The following is a 19,340-nucleotide window of genomic DNA, read 5'->3' as shown; positions in this document are numbered from 1 at the left end:
AGATTTGTCAACAAGGATGGGTTTTAAGTCTTCCTCTCTCCATCCCCACACTCATCTCCACATGACTTCTGGAAGACAGAGACTGTTAGGTTAAAAAAAAAAAAAAAAACAAGTAGACAAATTGGGAGTAGCCTTGTGCAAACTTAGGGATTTCTGGGGCCAGTATGCAAGATCCCAACATCAAATTATACAGTGATAGATGTTGTTTATTGAGAATTGGCTTGTTGGCCATCACTCTCACTCTATAATTGCTCCCCCAAACTCATTTGCATGGCTGTTAGCTTTTGGTGCAGCTGAGGGGGGGTCATTGTTTCAAGCCACGCTTTCCATGCTATGCTACTTTCCATAAAAAAAATTATTGATGAACTCACTTAGTCACTTTTGGGTCTCTGTGTTTCAGATTAGGTGTCTAATTGAATATTGCTCTGACCACCTCAGATAATTCTCTGTGTGTGGCTCATTTAAATAATCATCCATCGATGTTTGCTTGTAATCTTGTATAGTTTATGTGGTCTAATTTTACGAAATTTCGTATCATAAAGTATTGAACTGTTGATAATAAAGTGTGGGAAATAGTAATTTCTTTGGTCCTTGCTTACTAAACAAAGGAAAAGAAAGTGAAACCTCCCCTGCCTTCCAACTTTATCAGTTCTTTCCTTTGTCCTACTAAATTAAATAAAGTTGCATACTTTCATCAATGGTTTCAAAGTCTCTCTCTCTCTCTCTCTCTCTCTCTCTCTCTCTCAAAATAGTAAGTTTGCAACTACCAGCTCTTCCATGGAGTTTAGGACACCCTAAACTCGCATAGAAATGCAGGTGCTTCTGCCTCAAACCCAATATACCTCACTATTCTATACCCACTATTCCACCTTTACACTGGTAAAGTGATCTCTCTCTCATTTGGGAAACTTTCCATTTTCATCTCTGTTATTCTCTTTCAGACCCTGAACAGTTTTATCATTGAGTCTTTGCTTTACATTGGGCATGTTTACTTTTTAGCTTCTTGATTGAATTCACATGGGGTTCAGAGTTCAAGAAGTTTCGTAGTTTGGTTATATTTTTCATGGTACTAATTCTGATGGGTTTTCCTTTTTACTCCATTTGGTTTCCCAGGAATTTGGAGCGTTAAGAAGGAAAACTCTGTGTGGTTCCTTAATCCCTGAGTAAAGTTGGGTTCTTGTGGGCTTTTCTACTGATGATGATTCTCCAGTCGTAAAGTAATGGGCTTGGATTGAACTTGGGTTTAGTTGAAATCTGTTAAAGTTTGGTTCTTTTACATTTAATGGAGTCTTGGAGCTGTATCTCTGAAGGGAAGGGTTTTGTACCTGATGAAACAATTTCTCATACTGATTCACTTGCTAGAAATAGAAGTGCTTTGATGGGTTGGGATTTGAAAATCCCATGTACTTTTGAAAGTCAAGGTTTTGGGGAATTGGGTTTGGCAGAAATGTTGGGCAAACATCTACCAAGAAGTACAACAAGTATGGGTACCCTAAATCCATTTTTTGGAGAAGATGAATCCACTTCAAAGCTTTCAAGCTCTATTGTTGAATCCAACAGCAGGGATTCTTCACTCTTTGATTTAAAACTAGATGCTTATACTTCTAAGTCATCAAAAAAAGCTTCGATTTTTTCCACATCCGAGTCATCTACACCTGCAAAGAGAATGAGGGTATCAGGAGTGTACTCCCCGACTGCTTATTGCCAGGTTTATGGCTGCAACAAGGACCTCAGCTCCTCTAAGGACTACCACAAGAGGCATAAAGTTTGTGAGGCTCACTCGAAGACCGCCAAAGTCATCGTCAAAGGCATAGAACAGAGGTTTTGTCAGCAATGTAGCAGGTTGGTCATGTTTCATCTAGCCTGAACCTTATTGTGTTTCAGTTTTTGAAAGCAAATTCAGCCTTGTTTAACTTTAATTTCTTGTGTTTTGAGTAAAGTTGCCTTTTTAAGCGTATAATCTTGTGTTTAGTTTTGGGCTAAACCCCAAGTGAACTAATAATATTCAACCCTGGTTTAGTACTAATGTCATGAGGTTTATTGCTGCTGTAATATGTACTAGCTTTTGATCATCCAGGTTCCATTTGCTGGCTGAATTTGATGATGGTAAGCGCAGCTGTCGTAAACGCCTTGCCGGACACAATGAGCGCCGGAGAAAGCCTCAAGTTCGTATTCATTCTGGAAGAGATGGGAGGTTGCTTCAGTCATATAGTGGTATATTACTAAAACTGATCTCTTTTATTAAAGTGTCCATGACATCTTCTGGTCTCCCTTTTGTCCTTATCCGCAAGCAAATGCCCTAAATCTTCTGTGCAGCCTGGCATTTTTGTGTCTCCAAAATACCAGAAGTTGCTTAGCGGAGTTTCAATACTTCGGGAGCACTATAAAATTTTTGGTAACTTATGTTTGTCCCAAGGTCTCACATTGAAGTGGTTTTGTTTGTTTTTGACACTTGCAATTATGTATGAAAGAACTGTTCTGGTAATTTTTTTTGTCTGTTTCTGAAGCTTCTACACAGGAACAGATATAATTAAACTTTGTGGATGAGGTTCCTTGCAGCATTCACATCAATTATTTGAATCATCTTGTACCTTCAAAGAGATAGTTTACACTTTACACATAACACTGAAAAATTAGGATTTCTCATGTGGACAAAAATCACAGCAAAACTCATAGTTACCCATTTATCTCATCCATTAAGCTCATCTACATGAATCCATCACCAGTTAACTCATAATTGAATTCACCCTTTACTTAGTTTTATGATTCAGAACATTGTTTTTGAAATTGATTTCCTTGATTGCTAACTCTTAATAATGGAGGAATATGAAACTTGTATGCGTTCACTGTCTGCATAATGTAGTTGCAACATGTAGCTGTTACTGAGGATTGGGCTAAACATATAATTTGAATATCTCAAAATAGAGCCTTAATCAGAGTTATATTCTCTGACAAATCTATCCTTGGTACTTATACTTCTCTTTTCACCGGTCTACACACTTTGCAGGCAGCAGTTTTCCGGGGACTATGTTCACAGCTGCATCTTTCGTCTGCCAAGATATACTCCCTAGTAGCATCTTAGATGCTGAGAATTACAGAACAAGTGACTGCAGGCGTATAAAAGTGGAAGGTGGCACTCAGCAAAGGCCTTCGTCAGGAGTGCCTGTTACAAATGGGCATCTGCATTTGAAACCGGTATTCTCTTCTTATGACAATGGAAAACAATATCCCCCAGTTCATGTAAATGGAACTAATAATCTTCCTAGTGGAAGCATAATCGCTGAGACTGGTAGTCAGTATCCACATGAGTTGAGAAGCTTAAATTCTGGTTCATGTTCTATTTATCATGAGGTTGCATTAGGAAGTGAAGACTTCAATGATCTCCACACAACAGCATCAACCGTGCAAGGATTATCGCGCATTCCAGACTCCGGTTGTGCTCTCTCTCTTCTGTCATCTCAATCACAGAACTCTACAAGCCATTCTTCAGGAATTCCTATTACTCGTCCCTTGGTAATGCCTGTCAGCCATACACATTACAACCTCAGACAAGTTTCTGATAAGCTTTCCTCGCAGGCTTCCACAAGTGGGGTGTTGAATAAATTTCCTTCTTCGGGTCCCATGATTATATCTGCTGGAAGTGATGCTGATAATTTTGGAGTCTCAAATGGGATTTTCCAAGGATCACAGTTTTTGAACCCCAAAGATCGTCTATCATGTGATGGTGGGACTACTATTGACTTGCTTCAACTTTCATCAGAGCTCCAACGAGTTGAGGATCAACGGCAATCCCTGCAGGTGAAGAAGGAAAATGACGCTTTCTGCTGCCTCTGAAGTCCGAATCATGTAAAGTGATCTCTAAGTAAGTTAAGTGGATGAGTAATTTGATTTTACTCTGACAACTCAAGCCCTATCCTCAGTATTTGCTTTTACTTGGAAGTGAAGGTGCATTGTTTCACTTGGCCTATCGTGTCACATCCCTACAAATCCCACCATGATGTTGACAAATTTGCTTTGATCTCATTAATACATGCCAGATTGAACAATGGATATTTCTGTTTGATAGCTTTTGCTCTTCTGTTTATTTCAGACAGTAAAATATTCTTTTTGAGGTGAGATCGGAAGCAATCGAAATATCTAAGTATGTCAAAGTTGGGAACTACTCCACCATGGATCTCCAATGACAGTAGCACTTGCAGAGGTCAAGAAGGAACTTTTAGCATATCATTCTAACCTGCTGCTTAACGACTTGGTAATAGGAAGTCATATCTAAGTAAGATTGACTCCTTATTATACTAGCGTCAGTGTTAAGTTGTATACTAAAATAAATGATCCCCTAACCTCCTAGCTAGCTTCTCTTTGTTCTCTGCATTCTTATGAAATTTCATGACAAGTACTGCTTTCAAGCTAACATCATCTATGGAATAAACCCACAAGTTCCATTTATTTACTATATTTGAGCATACATGACAATCAAGGTTCTCTGCTGTCCATATCAGAAGTGTGCAATTTGCTATATGAAAAATACTAAAGAATACAATAAATCACAGAGTTAATACCTAATTGGCACTGTGAAAATATATGTATGCTTAATAGTTGATAGGTACTAATACAATATGCTTTCCTGTGTAGAATATGCCTTGTAGTGCAGTTGATATGCTTATTAACCTTTCTGAATTCAGATCTGTTATGGTTTTCTTGTATGGCAGTTATGGGCATGAATAATCAAATTAATCTTACATAGAATGCAACTAAGAATGGGCAATAATAGGGCAAGGGTTGGTGGGTGCGTGTGGATATAGTTTTTCTAATATGCATACATGCTCAAATCGCTAATATGCTGTTTCTTTTTGTCAGTTACGTGCATTCAAACTCTAGTTGATCTCATGAAAATATATCTAGCTGCTATTGGGCAAATTGTGATGTCTTCTGTTTGTGTTTGTGGGGTAGATCAGATCATAAGCAACTTAACTTCCTCATTATACTGATTTGCTTGGATCTATACTGTGGAGAAAACAAAGGAATCTGCAATGTGAAGTTAAACTGGCTCCCATTTAATTGGTTCTGTTCTTATAGTCGAGGAATACAGGACTCTTCACTTTTTAGAAAATGTCAAGAGATGTGACATGTAGCCTAAAACAAGTCATTAAGTTCCAATCGAGCCAAGGAGAAGTCACCCGAGTGTCATTTGAGCTTAATAAAAATCCCATCAAGTTCCATTCTAGGGTAGGAGAAAACTTCCAATGGTCATCGGACCATAGTAGAAAATACTATGCTTAAATGGAACTCAATGGTGGATTAGGGGCAATCTCTTAGCGTCAGTTTAGCTGAAGGAAATCCTAATTGCATTGCTTCTAATAGTCTTTTATGTGGTATTAGCAAGAAACTCAAATGGAAGCTTAAATCCTAGGGGAAGACTGAGAGTATTGAGGCTTTTTTTTTTGAGAGTTCAGTACAAGACTAATAGAAGAATGCAAAATCCGTCGAAGATTCAAAGCTGCAGGCGGAAAGGTTGATATGCAGATTAGAGTCCACTAGAAAACTTGCCCGCGCTTTGCTGCGGGATTCATTGTCATCATCGAGTTAGAACTATGTAATGGGAAAAGCAATGATTGGATATTGGTGGAAATTGTTTAGAAAAGGAACTGTTTCTATACATAAGAATATCGTTACTTCTATAATATTACATTGTCAAAATTTATAGAATTGGTTTGGTTTGAACTTTTTGATTGATGGCTACAATGTGTCATCGGGCTGTAATTCAATCGATTACTTGCATAAGTAAATACATAATAAGGTTGCATTGAATTTGAATGAACATGATGAAAATGAGCATATGTGAAATATGTAAAGAAAATAGTATTAGCACGCATAAGAGACTTGGGAATATCAATATGTTGGTGAAACAGCTGCTTTAGCCAAAAACCAGAGCAGCCACATCAGCAGTAATACCAAGATACGTCCGTTTTCTTTGTTTCCAGTCCCAAATTCTCCCCCTTCAATATGTATAAAATCCAGATTAAACACTAAATAACTAAAACAAAAGGATTCAACCTATGAATAACTCGATCAAATAAGTTTCAAATTAAAAAAGCAAAATCACACCAAAACTTCTACCTGCACAAAGCGTGAAACCTGGGAAACTAATTACAGTATCTGAAGACATGCAAAATGACAACCAATTAAATTTCTATTGAAGAAAATGGAAAACGCAAATCTTAAACCACTTCCAACTGTTGGCACACAGAGCTAATTGGATAAGCAATAATATCATCTCTTTTTAAAGCATAAATAATGTGATGAAACTGGAAGTGAGTAAGTCTAAGGTGGTGTAATAAATTTGATTTAAATTCCAACGAACTGCCAATTAGGAGGCATTGAGAATAAAGATTGGTCTTTATTAACTGTTCAGATCAGTGATTCAGTTTTTTTGGAAGAAATTCTTTTGGCCATAATTAATTTCCCAAAGTTTGTCATAATGCAAGAGTAGCATCTTTAAACGAATACTTATAATACAGAGCTCCAAAATTCAGGATCTACCAGCTTCATTACATGATATTTTGGGGCAATGCATATTTGTCATTGATGGAGAAAATCATATCATGCATTGAACCAAATTACACATTGCATCTATATATATATACTCTAAAATATCCTAAAAAGGAATATATGGTTAGGGTGGATTTAAAATTTCTCTTTGTAAATAAAACTTTGTCTCGGTCTGTCTGGAAAAGACTTGAGCTAACCTCTTTAACTCCCGAACCAATCCATGTGCACCATAATAAAACAATAAAATTCATAATAAAACAATAAAATTTCTTAATCTAAGTCTGTCAGCCATCAGGCCAAGAAAAAGCAGGTTTTAATGTGTCAATACAGATTGCTACAGTCTTATGACTGAAAAGGATACTAAATCAGTGAGGTTGATATATATGCTACAATCATTGTTATTTAACAACAACCTGGAATCACAGTTAATAACACTACACTTTAAGATGGCTAGACCATATATGTGCAAAATAAGATAAATCCATTCCATTTTGAATAATGTAACAATTAAATAAATATTAATGCATAGAAGCATAGAAGAAGGTTTTAATGCATAGAAGCATACCATGGCTCAAACTCATGCAGAGCTATTCCTGAATCTGAAAGCCATCACAATTAAATAATGGACACACACTGGATCAGAGCCATTGAATAGTTGCTAAAGCCTAAATGCCAAAATGTACAGAATGCATAATTCCTATTCAAAGCATATTTACCCAATATGTCTAGGCATTCAGCATGGTCCTATAAATCTATAATCATCTACAGGACCAAATTCTCCAGAACAAAGAGAAAAGCTAGTTGAGCAAATTCTAAGTCTGTCACCAAAAATAATGGATTTGCACTGAAAAAAATAATTAACGACTTCTTTTGCAATTATAGCAAGTCATTTGAACATGGGTTTTTACCACCAAAAAGGAAGGAGAGCATGCTTCTAACTTTCTCAACTAAACTTATGTTGCACAGAACCGAAAATTTAAATGAAAGTTTTCAAAGGTATAAATCAAGTATACATAAATCCAGGCCAAAGAGGGTGGTATCAGCTTGACCCCTTGCAGGAAAGATGGACCTTATTTGGGTAACTTGCTTTCTCCTATGAAATTTGCATTATCATGATAGCTCGATATTTACTACTTATTTCAATTTGGTTGAATTTAACCAAAAAACTACATTCTCATTAAGTCTAATATGAACACTATAATCCAGTCTCATTGAAACCAATAAAGGAAAACAATGCTCGTGAGTATATTTTTTTGGTTTTCATGAGGCAAGTAGGCTGATAGCATCTTTTATTGCTTTTGGAAACTTTTCTCTTCTCTTTGTGTATCTGAAGCAAAAAACCGGTAACTAACAACCAACTAACATTAATTCCAGGATCCATAATTCGAACGAAAAGTTTCAATTTTTCATCAAAAGGAGTGAAACTTTAGATGGAATTACGAATTGGATAAAGGAGAAAAAGATATTACCTGAAATTTGACGTTCGATGTTGCGGCACTCTTGGTGAAGTTTGCACTGCCTGAAATCAAATAACAGTTGAAGAGTATAAGTTACATATGAGCTTTTTTTCTTTTCCTTTTGTACTATGTAATGTAGCCTAGGAGACACTCAAATCAGATTTTAATAGCTTAGTACTACAATTGACCCTTCAGTACGACATTAAGAAGTAAACCAAAATCATAGACATAATAATTAACAGATGATACAAAAAGTAGGCAGAGCTTGCAAGTTTCGGTAGAATAATATGATCTTCCTATTCTGAAAACCCAAGTTCAAAATATTGAAGAGACTCACATTGGCTTTGACTAATTTAAAGCCTGCGATTGCTATAAACCAAAAAAGAGGTTTTCAGGAACCACAGATATTTTAACCAACCCAACTTTCCAGCTGGCCCCAACACAAAGTGAAATATACATGACAATACTAAAATTGAGAACTAAGTGAGAAGTGGTGAGAACTAAAATTGATCTCAATCCCTTCCTAAAAAAGAAAAGCAAAAATAGAGAAAACATAATTTCATGTTACCTTCTGTAAGCCCTGTTTAAGGTCATATGGAGGATCATAGCTGCAACCTTTACTATTTCTTGCTCGAGAATACCTCTGACACTTATGGCTGCAACAATAGAAAGGTTTTTGTATAGAAACAAAAACAGAAAAAAACTGAACTTTCAGTTTCAAAACCTAATTTCCATGCATCATAAAACAGCCGCATTGCAATTTCCACAACAGATAAAAAAGATGCAACAGAAACAGAACTAACAAAAGACAAAGGCTAACAAATAAGAATATCAGGTCTCTATAGAACACAAAAAGGAACTTCCCCTAAACTCAGAAGAAATTAAAACCCAGGGCATTACTACTTTTTAGTTGCAGCAATTTTGGAGTAAATGGTAGATGTAGATCAACTTTGCTTTTACGATTGTGATCAAATTGCTTTTGTCCGACATGCACCCCAAAGGGCGTTGAATTTCCATTAAAACCTACAATATAGGGTTCAACTTTGCTTTAATTTTAAATTCCGAATGTTTCAGCTATTAGTTCAACGTACGACATTAAAACCTACAATATAGGGTTCAACTTTGATTTTTTGAGCAAATGTATTTGCTCAGGACTGGATTAGTTGGAATAAATGCTACTAACAGTTAGTAACGGTTCAAATTCCGTGGATCACTTTAGTCTTAGCTAACTTGCACAGCACTTGGAAAAAACTATTAGCAAGAACTAAAAGAAAAAGGTACCGCATATGGACTCTAGTTTTCAGGACTTGGTGGATCTTTTTATAATTGCCTCTATATATAATTGCTTATCAAGTCATGGAAAGGCAGTGTTTGAAAACTGAAATGTATCTAATCCCAGACATAGCTTTACTTCTTTTTTCTGTTCATATCCAACATCAAGGTTCATAAGAAAACCAAATGTTCCTAACTGGTTGTTATTGACCAATAAAAAAACAATTAACAGAGCAGAAGCCAACATTCAAATTAGTAATTACCCTTTATGTTTACTTCCATCAAGGTGTGTGCATGTGGTGAGATAGCATAAACATCCAATTAATCAATACCAAAATCCTCAACTTACCCAAAAACTCTCTGCTTGTCTCTATTCAAAATCCTATTATCCAAAACTCAAAGACGACAGCCATACTCTTACCGGGTAGATGCAGAACAGCATCAAATCACTACAACAAAAGCAACAAACCAATGCATGAGAAATCAGAAGGAAAAAAAAGAAAAAGATACAATCGACATTCAAACACCCAAATTGATGCTCTTCCCGTCCCCTTGTTCCCGCATTCTTACTGCTGATGGATTACCTGGTCCTCCGACCCATCTTGGTCTTCGCCTGAGAAAGATTGATTCAATTATCAAAAATTTGGAGCGTGAAATGCAATTAGATCTTGGTTATACAGCCTTAGAAGAAAGAAGAAACCGGTGGAAGCATCTGGTATTCTGGCGTACCTTAGATGAATGGCTGAGGCGTAACGAAACAGAAAACGAAGGGCAAAAGAGTCTTTTCAAACTCCCCAGTGAACAGCCCTACAGTGAAACTCACGTTTAGTATATAGTAAATACCAGGAACAGTTGCGTCATTTCCTACCCTTGATGAACAATTGAAAATAGTAACCCCCAACTCACGTTTCAGGTAAGTTTTCAGTGTCCATCAGTAGTGTGGAGTTTGCCATCGGAGGCTTAATCTTGGATACCAAGGTATTCTATGGCCAAGAAAGGTCCTTTGCTATGTGATTTTGTTGCTTCCACGGAATCCTTGGTGCCATGACTGCACACAATAGTATAAGTTGCTTGAAGCATGCAACATAATTAGAGATATATATATATATATATATATATTTATATTTAAACAATCATATATACATATCCATACATATATATAGATTAAATTAATAAACCAAAATCTTGCTAAATTTCAAAAACGTTACCTAAATTTGAAGTAGATAAACAATGTAACACCAAACTGTTCCTCGAATCTGCAGAATGAAAACAATATCCTTTATTATTCAAGATCCTATCTAACTCTTTCTGGAAAAATTTTGTTTACATAAATTTTATTTTCGTACCAACATAGGCACAGATATGCTCTATTAACTATCTGATAATTTATTATCTATGTTACCAATAAAAGCAGTTATAACAATTAAAAATAACAATAACCACACATAATAACTTCATTCATACCTGAATAAAAGCAAAACACTGAAACACCAGCAAACAACAGATTGAGGAACAGCAACAAAACAATCAAAGACAGAGTCTTTTGCATCAAATCTGCAAGAATAAACCCAAGATCTATTCATAACACACTCATTTGACCATAATGAAATACACACCACAATCAACAACTACCAACCTAACAGTAAAGAAATAAAAATAAATAAATAAATATGAAAGAAAGAAACAAACAAACAGTACCTGCAATAAAATTTCTCACATTTACAAAATCAATTAATTCCACTATTCTATCCAAATTCTCTATCAAATCTTTGATAGCAATATAATTCCTTACATTTACAAAATTATCGAACCTCCGATATCAAACTCCAGATCAAAAAGAAAGAGCAAGATTCATCATTACCTGTCACCCACAGATCCAAGATTGGAATGGTTTGGCTTTTCTACCTTCTATCAATTCTATCACATAAAAACAAACCCAATTAATCCAACATTCATCATTACCTTTTATCCACAGAAACCAAAAACCCCAAACTCACACTTACAACCACTAACTAAACCAAGAAAAAAAGAACAAAATCAAACAAAAAAACAGCAATATCCCAGAGGAGGCAAGAGCAGTGAGATTTGCAAAAAAAAAAAACATCACTTGACATAAGAGGAGATAATGAACAGAAAGAAAGAAAAAACAAAAATTCCCAAATTAGAACACCAAAACTCATATCAGTTCAAAGCCAACAAAAACCAAAAACCCAATAAACACCAAACACAAAATATAAGAAAAAGGATAGCAGAAGAAGACTTCCAGACCCAAGGACGAAACAACCAAATTCAAGGATTAAATGAAAAATAGACACGATTATCTCGATCATAGCACAAAACCTCTCACCTGGTTGGCCTAGCTCGATTATCTTCAAGACCCAAGCACGATTGGTTTAGTTGTCGCAGATCACCTACCCAAACACGATCAATTATTGGCAAATCTCACATCAAATCAAAGAATCAAAATTCCAAATTCTATATCAAATCTGGGAGATGAGATTTGAAGAGGAAAGAGCAGATGATTCATGATTACCTTTTATCGACAGATCGAAGATTGGAAAGAGCTACATCCACTCCCTTCTATCGTGTCAAAACAACGGCAAACCTCTGAAATTCAGTCCACACCCTTCTATCGCGTCAAAACAACGCCCGACCTCTTAACCCGCAGTGGCAGCCGGTAATTGCTGGAACACAAAGGGCAAAACTGTCTTTTCACACGCTTATGAACAGTTGTCAATAGTATGAACAGTAGTACAGTGGATTCACCTTTAGTATATGTTAAATTTCTACAAATTGAATCTTTTTGCAGGCAACACAAGCTTTTCAAAAGGACCTTTAAACCACAAGGTATGATTAAAAACATCCAGGGCATCATTTCAAGTTTGAATTTCAGTCATTTTCGACATAGTTGGAGATTGTAATCTCAACCAGTGTTAGATTCAAACATTGAAAACACCATCATTTTGTTCAGCAAATTAGTCACATGAGGATGACACCTTTGAAGATGCCAACACATCTTTTGGCATATACTACAGCTTCCTCTCTGTAGTTTGTAGTCGTTGCATCTTTTCTATGAGATACCGATTAAAGATACCGATTAAAGATGCTCTAAAAGTAGGCAAAGAAAGAAACCAAAAGCTAAAACTGGCAATTTCAAAGAAACCAAACCCAGAACGCTACTCTATTACAACCATAACAACAAAATTGTCACCAAGTCATTGTTCAAATGAATAAATAGCTAAATACTTTAAAGGTATAGAAATACATAATCCGTAATGATTTATTGTTCTAAGCTCATATAGCACTGAGATAAATGTAAGAAGATATCTTCTCCGACCTGCCAAGTAAATACTCCTAGCTCAAAACCAAAAGCTTGGACAAAATGGACGGTCAGATCACGAACGAGCCTATGGCTATCAAAACAGATGATAATGGTGCATCAAAAATCTATTTCGAAGATTTTGCAGGTCCGTTGAGCTCAACAGCTTTCCCCCCAGCCGGGTTCAACTCATCCCATGCTTCGATCCATGTAACCATGGCATCTGCAAGCTTGTTGAAGTAGTCATCAACCTTACCAAGTTTCGCCTTGACTTGCTTGGAGAGTTCAAGGTAGCAGGCCTGAACAGTGGTGCAATCCTTGGGAAGCGTAGCAGATTGGAAAAATGGGATCAACTCTTCCTGCCAGTAGATTCCTTTGTATTCCTTCTTAAGGTTAACAAATGGGTTGCTGGCTTTGCTATGCCAGATGTAGGGCAATCCCGTCTTCACTCCTAGCCCCAAGTGGTCACAAATAACCTATAAAACAAACAATGCAACTGATGTCAGCTGCTGAAAAGCGGATGTATTTTGATTGCAAAATCAATGAATTGTAATGACCCAAAGGAAATAAATATGGCAGAAACAAGATCTATGGGATGTACCTTCATGCACCATCCAGCCCACATATCGTCGTAGCGCCCAATTGGCTGCCCATCGCCCATGAGTCCAAAGTACATGGCAGGGCCGATCAACTCACGGTTGAATGCCAGATTCATCCCACACATGGGAAAGAGAGTTCCCTTGGGGATGGTCAAGACTGCATCCACAAACCTAAAAAACCACAGGCATACACAATCAGCAAGTCTATTACACTCGAATATACAATTTGTAAAAAATATTGCCGTGGCAGAACAATGTACCTGGTGTTCCTCTCAAGAGGCTTAACAAGCTGGGTAGGTGCATCATAATCAGGAATGTTGAGCCAGAGGCCGTGAGAAACAGCGGTTGGCACACCTTCACGCAGACTGAAAGGGTAACCGCGGACAAAATCTGCACCTTCACGGTATGGGTCGTACAGGGTGTTAAAGAAAAATGGAGTCGACGGGCACAGAAGGTTCTTGATGTGCTGCTCTAGCGCATTGATCTCCTTTCCAGTGGGATCTTTCGCAACCTGCATTTTCATATCAAGACCTCATGTCAAATACTAACGGTATCTCAACGAAATCTGAACACTAAAATACATCCCCCATGGCTCAACACTCAAATTTTGGATACAAGTAAAGATCTATGAAGGTGGTCACTAGTGTATGTTCAGCATAATGCTTAAACACTAAGCATAAGAAATATTCAAAAAAGCGTCACTATCATGGAATATCTATAGTATAGAACATGCTATCATTGCAATGGGATCAAAACAATGATCAATCACAACTAGATCGTAAACACTATATTAACGTCTACGAAAACACAGATCAGATCGAAGCAAATAGAGACAGATCTCAAAATCCAGAGTCAACTTGAAGTCAAAAATAAAAATCCAATTGGGGATCTCAAAATCAGGGCAGAGCGGATGAGAAACTAAGAAGCAAATAACAAAAAACTTACGAAGCAATCGTCGTCGATGGTGAAGATGTACTTCTTCTTGGAGACCATGTAGCCGAAGCAGCGGCAGGCGGAGTCCTTGAAGGAGATACAGGCGGCTTTGGGGCCGAGAATCCGGTTAATGTCGTTGCGGTTGTAAAGCTCGTAGTCGAAGCCCTCGGGACCTTGATGACCTTGCTGGGGTCGCCGTCCTGGACGATGATGAGGTGGTACTGCTGGAAGAAGGGCCTCCACATTTCCAAGAAGTCCAGGTTTCGGATCGTCGGGATCACTATGTCCAGCTCATCCTTCAGCAGCGGCGTCGGCGCGACCTTGCTGTACTCCGCCATGGCTGAAACGGCTGCGTTTCAGAGAGAGAGAGAGAGACCGATTCTGGGGTCTCGGAGACTGAGTGGTTTGGAGGTGAGACTTGTGTGCTTGTATTTGGAGACCCCCCCCAACGCTTAAGAAGTGAGGTTCGTGGGGGTGTCACGTGCGGAAAGAGGGCGTCACGTGTTGGGGGGAGTGATGTTTGAATATAACTGAAATCGGATTTCTTTTTCTTTTTGAAATAGGGGAGATTTTTTTCTTCAGAGTTGATGGAAATTGTTATTACTTTTGCCTTTTGTGAGGAAAGAGAGAGGGTTGAAACTTGAAAGAGGGAGAGATTTGGTCAAAGTGTGTAGACGAGTCAAGAGATAATGTATAAAGCGAAAAAAAAAGTAAAATTATTTCTACATTTAAGAATGAAAGAAAAAAGATAAAACTGACATGAATAGCACGACCGATCCGAAATATATTTATGCAAAGATTCAGTAAGACATCGCAAGGTGATATAGGCCGGAGAACAATACGTCTTTATTGTTATAAAGGTGTTGTGACTAGTATAGTTTTAAGAATAAAAACAAAAACAGGCACGAACTTATACTTGTAATTTTGTTCATAGATGCATGAATATTTTATCGACATCTAAATGAGTAAGTAATAAATGTCTGTCATGATACTTCTTTTTTTTTTTGTAAGAAAAATTTCAGATACTTTGCATTAAACTTTGGTGTTGTTCTCCATTTTCTTAGAAAGATATATGTGAAATCAAAATGGGAACTAAATGTTTACACCAAAAAAATAAAAATGGGAACTAAATGTGGGCAAGATTGCATTATCATCTTAAAATGTCTGGTATAAAACCAAAGGACAAGGAAGTTAGGTGACTCCTTCAAAGTCCTTGGTGGCTTTGAGACCATTCTATATTGCCTAATTTCCCTTCACTGTCAATTTACACTATAGTCCATAGAATATGGACCGTATTGTACTGGCCGTTGGCCACTAGTGTCATTTGTCAAAATTTCTATGGTGGAATCTGAGCCCGAAAATACCCCTAAACCCAGTTGGGCTTCGACACCTGTCTCTTCTCTTACCGACACTATCACTGTTTTGCTGTTAGATCTGGGTTTTGGGTTTTGACTGGTGCAGACTTGTCTATTTCCATTTACCAGGTCAAGTCCCAATTCCAATCCAGTAACTTCAATCACAATTTACTGTTTGTATATTCTTTTAATGCTACATTACTGCCGAGAAGATCGGAAGTTGCGTGGTGTCGTGGTTGAAGCGTACAATGTGATTATGTAATATTATTTTAGTCCAAGTCTACGGTGGAATCAATTTGGACTCGCACGGGAAGTGTTACGGTTTCGAACGACTGGTACGATTGTTGTGCGGTACATAATATTATTGTATAGTTTCGAAACACCGTGTGTATTATGATCTGGATTAATTCACATGACAAGTACTTGTGTTTTTATTATTTTTTTTCAATTTTTTTTACCTCATAAATTTGAAAAAATGTCTTTAATTATATTGGTTCAAATTACCAGACAATACTTCAAGATTATAGAAAAATCACATATGCAATATGTTGAAAATGATAATACTCTTTACTTTGACTACTTAGTTATCAAATTGATATATAGTGAATAGAGTCTAATAAGGAAACAAATACATCAACATCAGTGCTTGTAATTTGATTCTATATACGTGAGATCACAAAATATAACTCTTAATAAAAACCCTATACAACTCTAATCTAAACTCGCCTCTCTTGTGATTGTACCATTTTTTTTAGACTATAAGTCAAACTGATTTCCTACCTTATATGAGGTAAAAGTACAAACGACTGAACCCACGATCTAGAGATCCCTAGATCTAAATGGAGGTACAACTAATGGGACTACTAATTGAAGAGGCCGGCTTCATCATAGATGTGGCAAGTAGCAAATGCCTAAACGCCAACACAACAAGTGATTAACACCCCGTACCAACTCCCCTACTCTCTCTCTCCCCATGTTCACAAAATCTAAACAAAATCCTCCCTCTGCTTCAATGGTGAATGAAACGGCTGCGTTTCAAAAAGAGAGAGAGAGAGAGAGACCGATTCTGGGGTTTCAGAGATTGAGAGAGAGAGTGGTTTGGAGGTGAGACTTGTGTGCTTGTATTTGAAGACCCCCCCCCCCTCCAACGCTTAAGAAGTGAGGTTCGTGGGGGTGTCACGTGCGGAAAGAGGGTGTCACGTGTTGGGGGGAGTGATGTTTGAATATAACTGAAATCGGATTTCTTTTTCTTTTTGAAATAGGGGAGATTTTTTTCTTCAGAGTTGATGGAAATTGTTATTACTTTTGCCTTTTGTGAGGAAAGAGAGAGGGTTGAAACTTGAAAGAGGGAGAGATTTGGTCAAAGTGTGTAGACGAGTCAAGAGATAATGTATAAAGCGAAAAAAAAGCAAAATTATTTCTACATTTAAGAAAGGTCTTTCTAAATGTACCCAGCAAATATTTAAGTATACCCAGCAAATTTATAAAATCTCTAACTACACCCGACAAGTATTCCTATAATACCATTTTCTTTAATTAAACCCAGTAAGACTGCAAAACTCATATACCCAGCAAAATCTACACACTTAGCAAACTCCTCATTGAGGGAAAGATTAAGAAATGAGAAAGTAGTGTCCCTATTCGGTTTTTCCCAATTCTCCAATCTCACAACTGTTATAGGCTACCGGTGAGTAATGTGTCATTTTTGGTTCTTGTTAGAGCTCAATTTGTGTACAAAGACTATGATGGACTTGGGAAACCCCCATCATTCTCTGTATCTCTTGGCACAGCCATTATTAGTATTATAGATCTCAGAAAAACTGATCCTTGGATAGAAGAGTTTTTATGGCCAGTTGATAAGGAGTTAAGGACAGAGTCTCTTTTTGTTTGCACAATATACCAGATAGAGGGGCTCCTGTAATTACTTCAATTGAAGTTAGGACACTTCCCCAAGGAGATTACACAAGTGGCATAGAAGATTTCCCACATAATTCACTGAGGAAAAGTTATCGAATAGATTGTGGCAACACAAATGGATCCTTGAGGTATGTAGAGTTTAGAGTTACTTTAGACCTCTTTACTATTGATAAACCTTTGAACCTATTGTAGGAGCTTTGGTCACTGGTTTATTTATATTCAGGTATCCGTTGGATCCATATGATTGTATATGGGATGCTCATCAAAGCTTTGCACCATTTCATGTGTCAACTAGTTTGAAGACTCAACTTATTACCTACAATTTTTTGGGATTAAAGGAGAGTCTCCCAACTGATATCCTTAACCGCAAGAGTTTTGGCACAGAGGGATGTCTTGACATGTAACTTATATCTTGACACCTTGGTAGATTACTACATTGTCCTCTCCTTTGCTGGGATTCTACCTATGTTTCCTTCATTCGACATCTTGCTTAATGGTGATGTTGCACAATCAAATTATACTGTAAGAAGCTCAGAAGTTAGTGCACTATACTTCACGCAAAGAGGAATAAATGAGAAAGTAGTGATGTAAACATCAAGGCATGGAGCCCATCATCTCTGATGCACCTTTCAACTTCTACTTGTTTCTGGGCATGTTTTCATTCTTTTGCTGGGTACATTGTTCGGTGAAATTGAGGGTATTTTGGGGATTAATTGGATTTTTAAAAAAAAATAATTTTTATAAATTATTTGCTGGGTGTATTAAGAAATTTACTGGGTACATTTAGAAACAGTCATTAAGAAAGAAATAAAAAAGATAAAACTGACATGAAGAACACGACCGACCTGAAATATATTTATGCAAAGATTCAGCAAGACATCGCAAGGTGACATAGACCACGTATTGTTCTCCCTTTATTGTTATGAAGGTGTTGTGACTAGTATAGTTTTAAGAATAAAAACAAAAACAGGCACGAACTTATACTTGTAATTTTGCTCATAGATGCATGAATATTTTATCGATATCTAAATGAGTAAGTAATAAATGTCTGTCATGATACTTCTTTTTTTTTTTGTAAGAAAAATTTCAGATACTTTGCATTAAAATTTGGTAATGTTCTCCATTTTCTTAGAGCATCTGCCACCGTACCCTATAATTGATAGGCTATATAGCTATATAGCTATATATGGCTTACCATGAAGGAATAGACTTTGGAATTATGGAGTTTAAACAAAGTCTTTTCCCACCGTAAGGCCTAAATGAATGCCATAATTGCAAAGACATAATTTGATAATTTATATTCTTTTATGAAAACATAATTTGTATTAAAATAATCTAACCCAAATATATTTAATATTAGGCTCAAATCAAAGATCTCAATGTGATCTTCACAATGGTGTAGTTTTTATTATTAATAAATTTATAGGCATAAAATTTCAGGAGAAAAATTAATTATAACTAAAACTGATATAGGACAAAAATGGAATAAAAGTAAAGTTAATTGAATAATGAGGGGTAAAAGAGGAACAAAATAAGTGGACAATAAAAAATTGAATTGATATACCTTATCATATTGAAAGTCATATATGGCTTGAACATAAGGTCATACGGCAAATTTTTTTTTTTTTGGAAAACGTGGAATAGCTTACCGTGGGAGGTATGAGTAGGCTATATATGGGGTTATGGGGTACCATGGCAGATAGTCTTAGAAAGATATATGTGAAATCAAAATGGGAACCAAATGTTTACACCAAAAAAATAAAAATGGGAACTAAATGTGGGCAAGATTGCATTATCATCTTAAAATGAATAAAATCTCTGGTATTAAAACCATAGGACAAGGAAGTTAGGCAGGCGACTCCTTCAAAGTCCTTGGTGGCTTTGAGACCATTCTATATTGCCTAATTTCCCTTCACTGTCAATTTAAAACAAAAACAGG

General features: G+C 36.7%; 1 protein-coding gene and 1 pseudogene across 6 annotated transcripts in view; one reads left to right on the top strand and one right to left on the bottom strand.

The window, feature by feature from the left end:
* Positions 1-249: 249 nt before the first annotated feature.
* Positions 250-19,340, top strand: part of LOC112176411 (squamosa promoter-binding-like protein 6) — a 28,994-nt gene continuing 9,903 nt past the window's right edge. The window contains exons 1-5 of one of the 6 annotated variants that reach the window (XM_024314325.2): positions 514-879; positions 1,114-1,842; positions 2,078-2,214; positions 3,008-3,513; positions 3,577-4,116. In XM_024314325.2, coding sequence (XP_024170093.1) covers positions 1,283-1,842; positions 2,078-2,214; positions 3,008-3,513; positions 3,577-3,834 — 1,461 coding nt within the window. In that variant the 5' untranslated portion in view covers positions 514-879; positions 1,114-1,282 and the 3' untranslated portion in view covers positions 3,835-4,116. Of the gene's footprint in view, positions 880-1,113; positions 1,843-2,077; positions 2,215-3,007; positions 4,458-19,340 lie in introns of those variants that run through there. The other 5 variants (XM_024314322.2, XM_024314321.2, XM_024314320.2 and 2 more) reach the window with 5 other exon arrangements.
* Positions 12,437-14,560, bottom strand: LOC112176412 (annotated as a pseudogene).

Source organism: Rosa chinensis, chromosome 7, assembly GCF_002994745.2.
Source record: "Rosa chinensis cultivar Old Blush chromosome 7, RchiOBHm-V2, whole genome shotgun sequence".
Taxonomy (NCBI): Eukaryota; Viridiplantae; Streptophyta; class Magnoliopsida; order Rosales; family Rosaceae; genus Rosa; species Rosa chinensis.
This window is presented reverse-complemented; position numbering and strand designations above follow the sequence as displayed.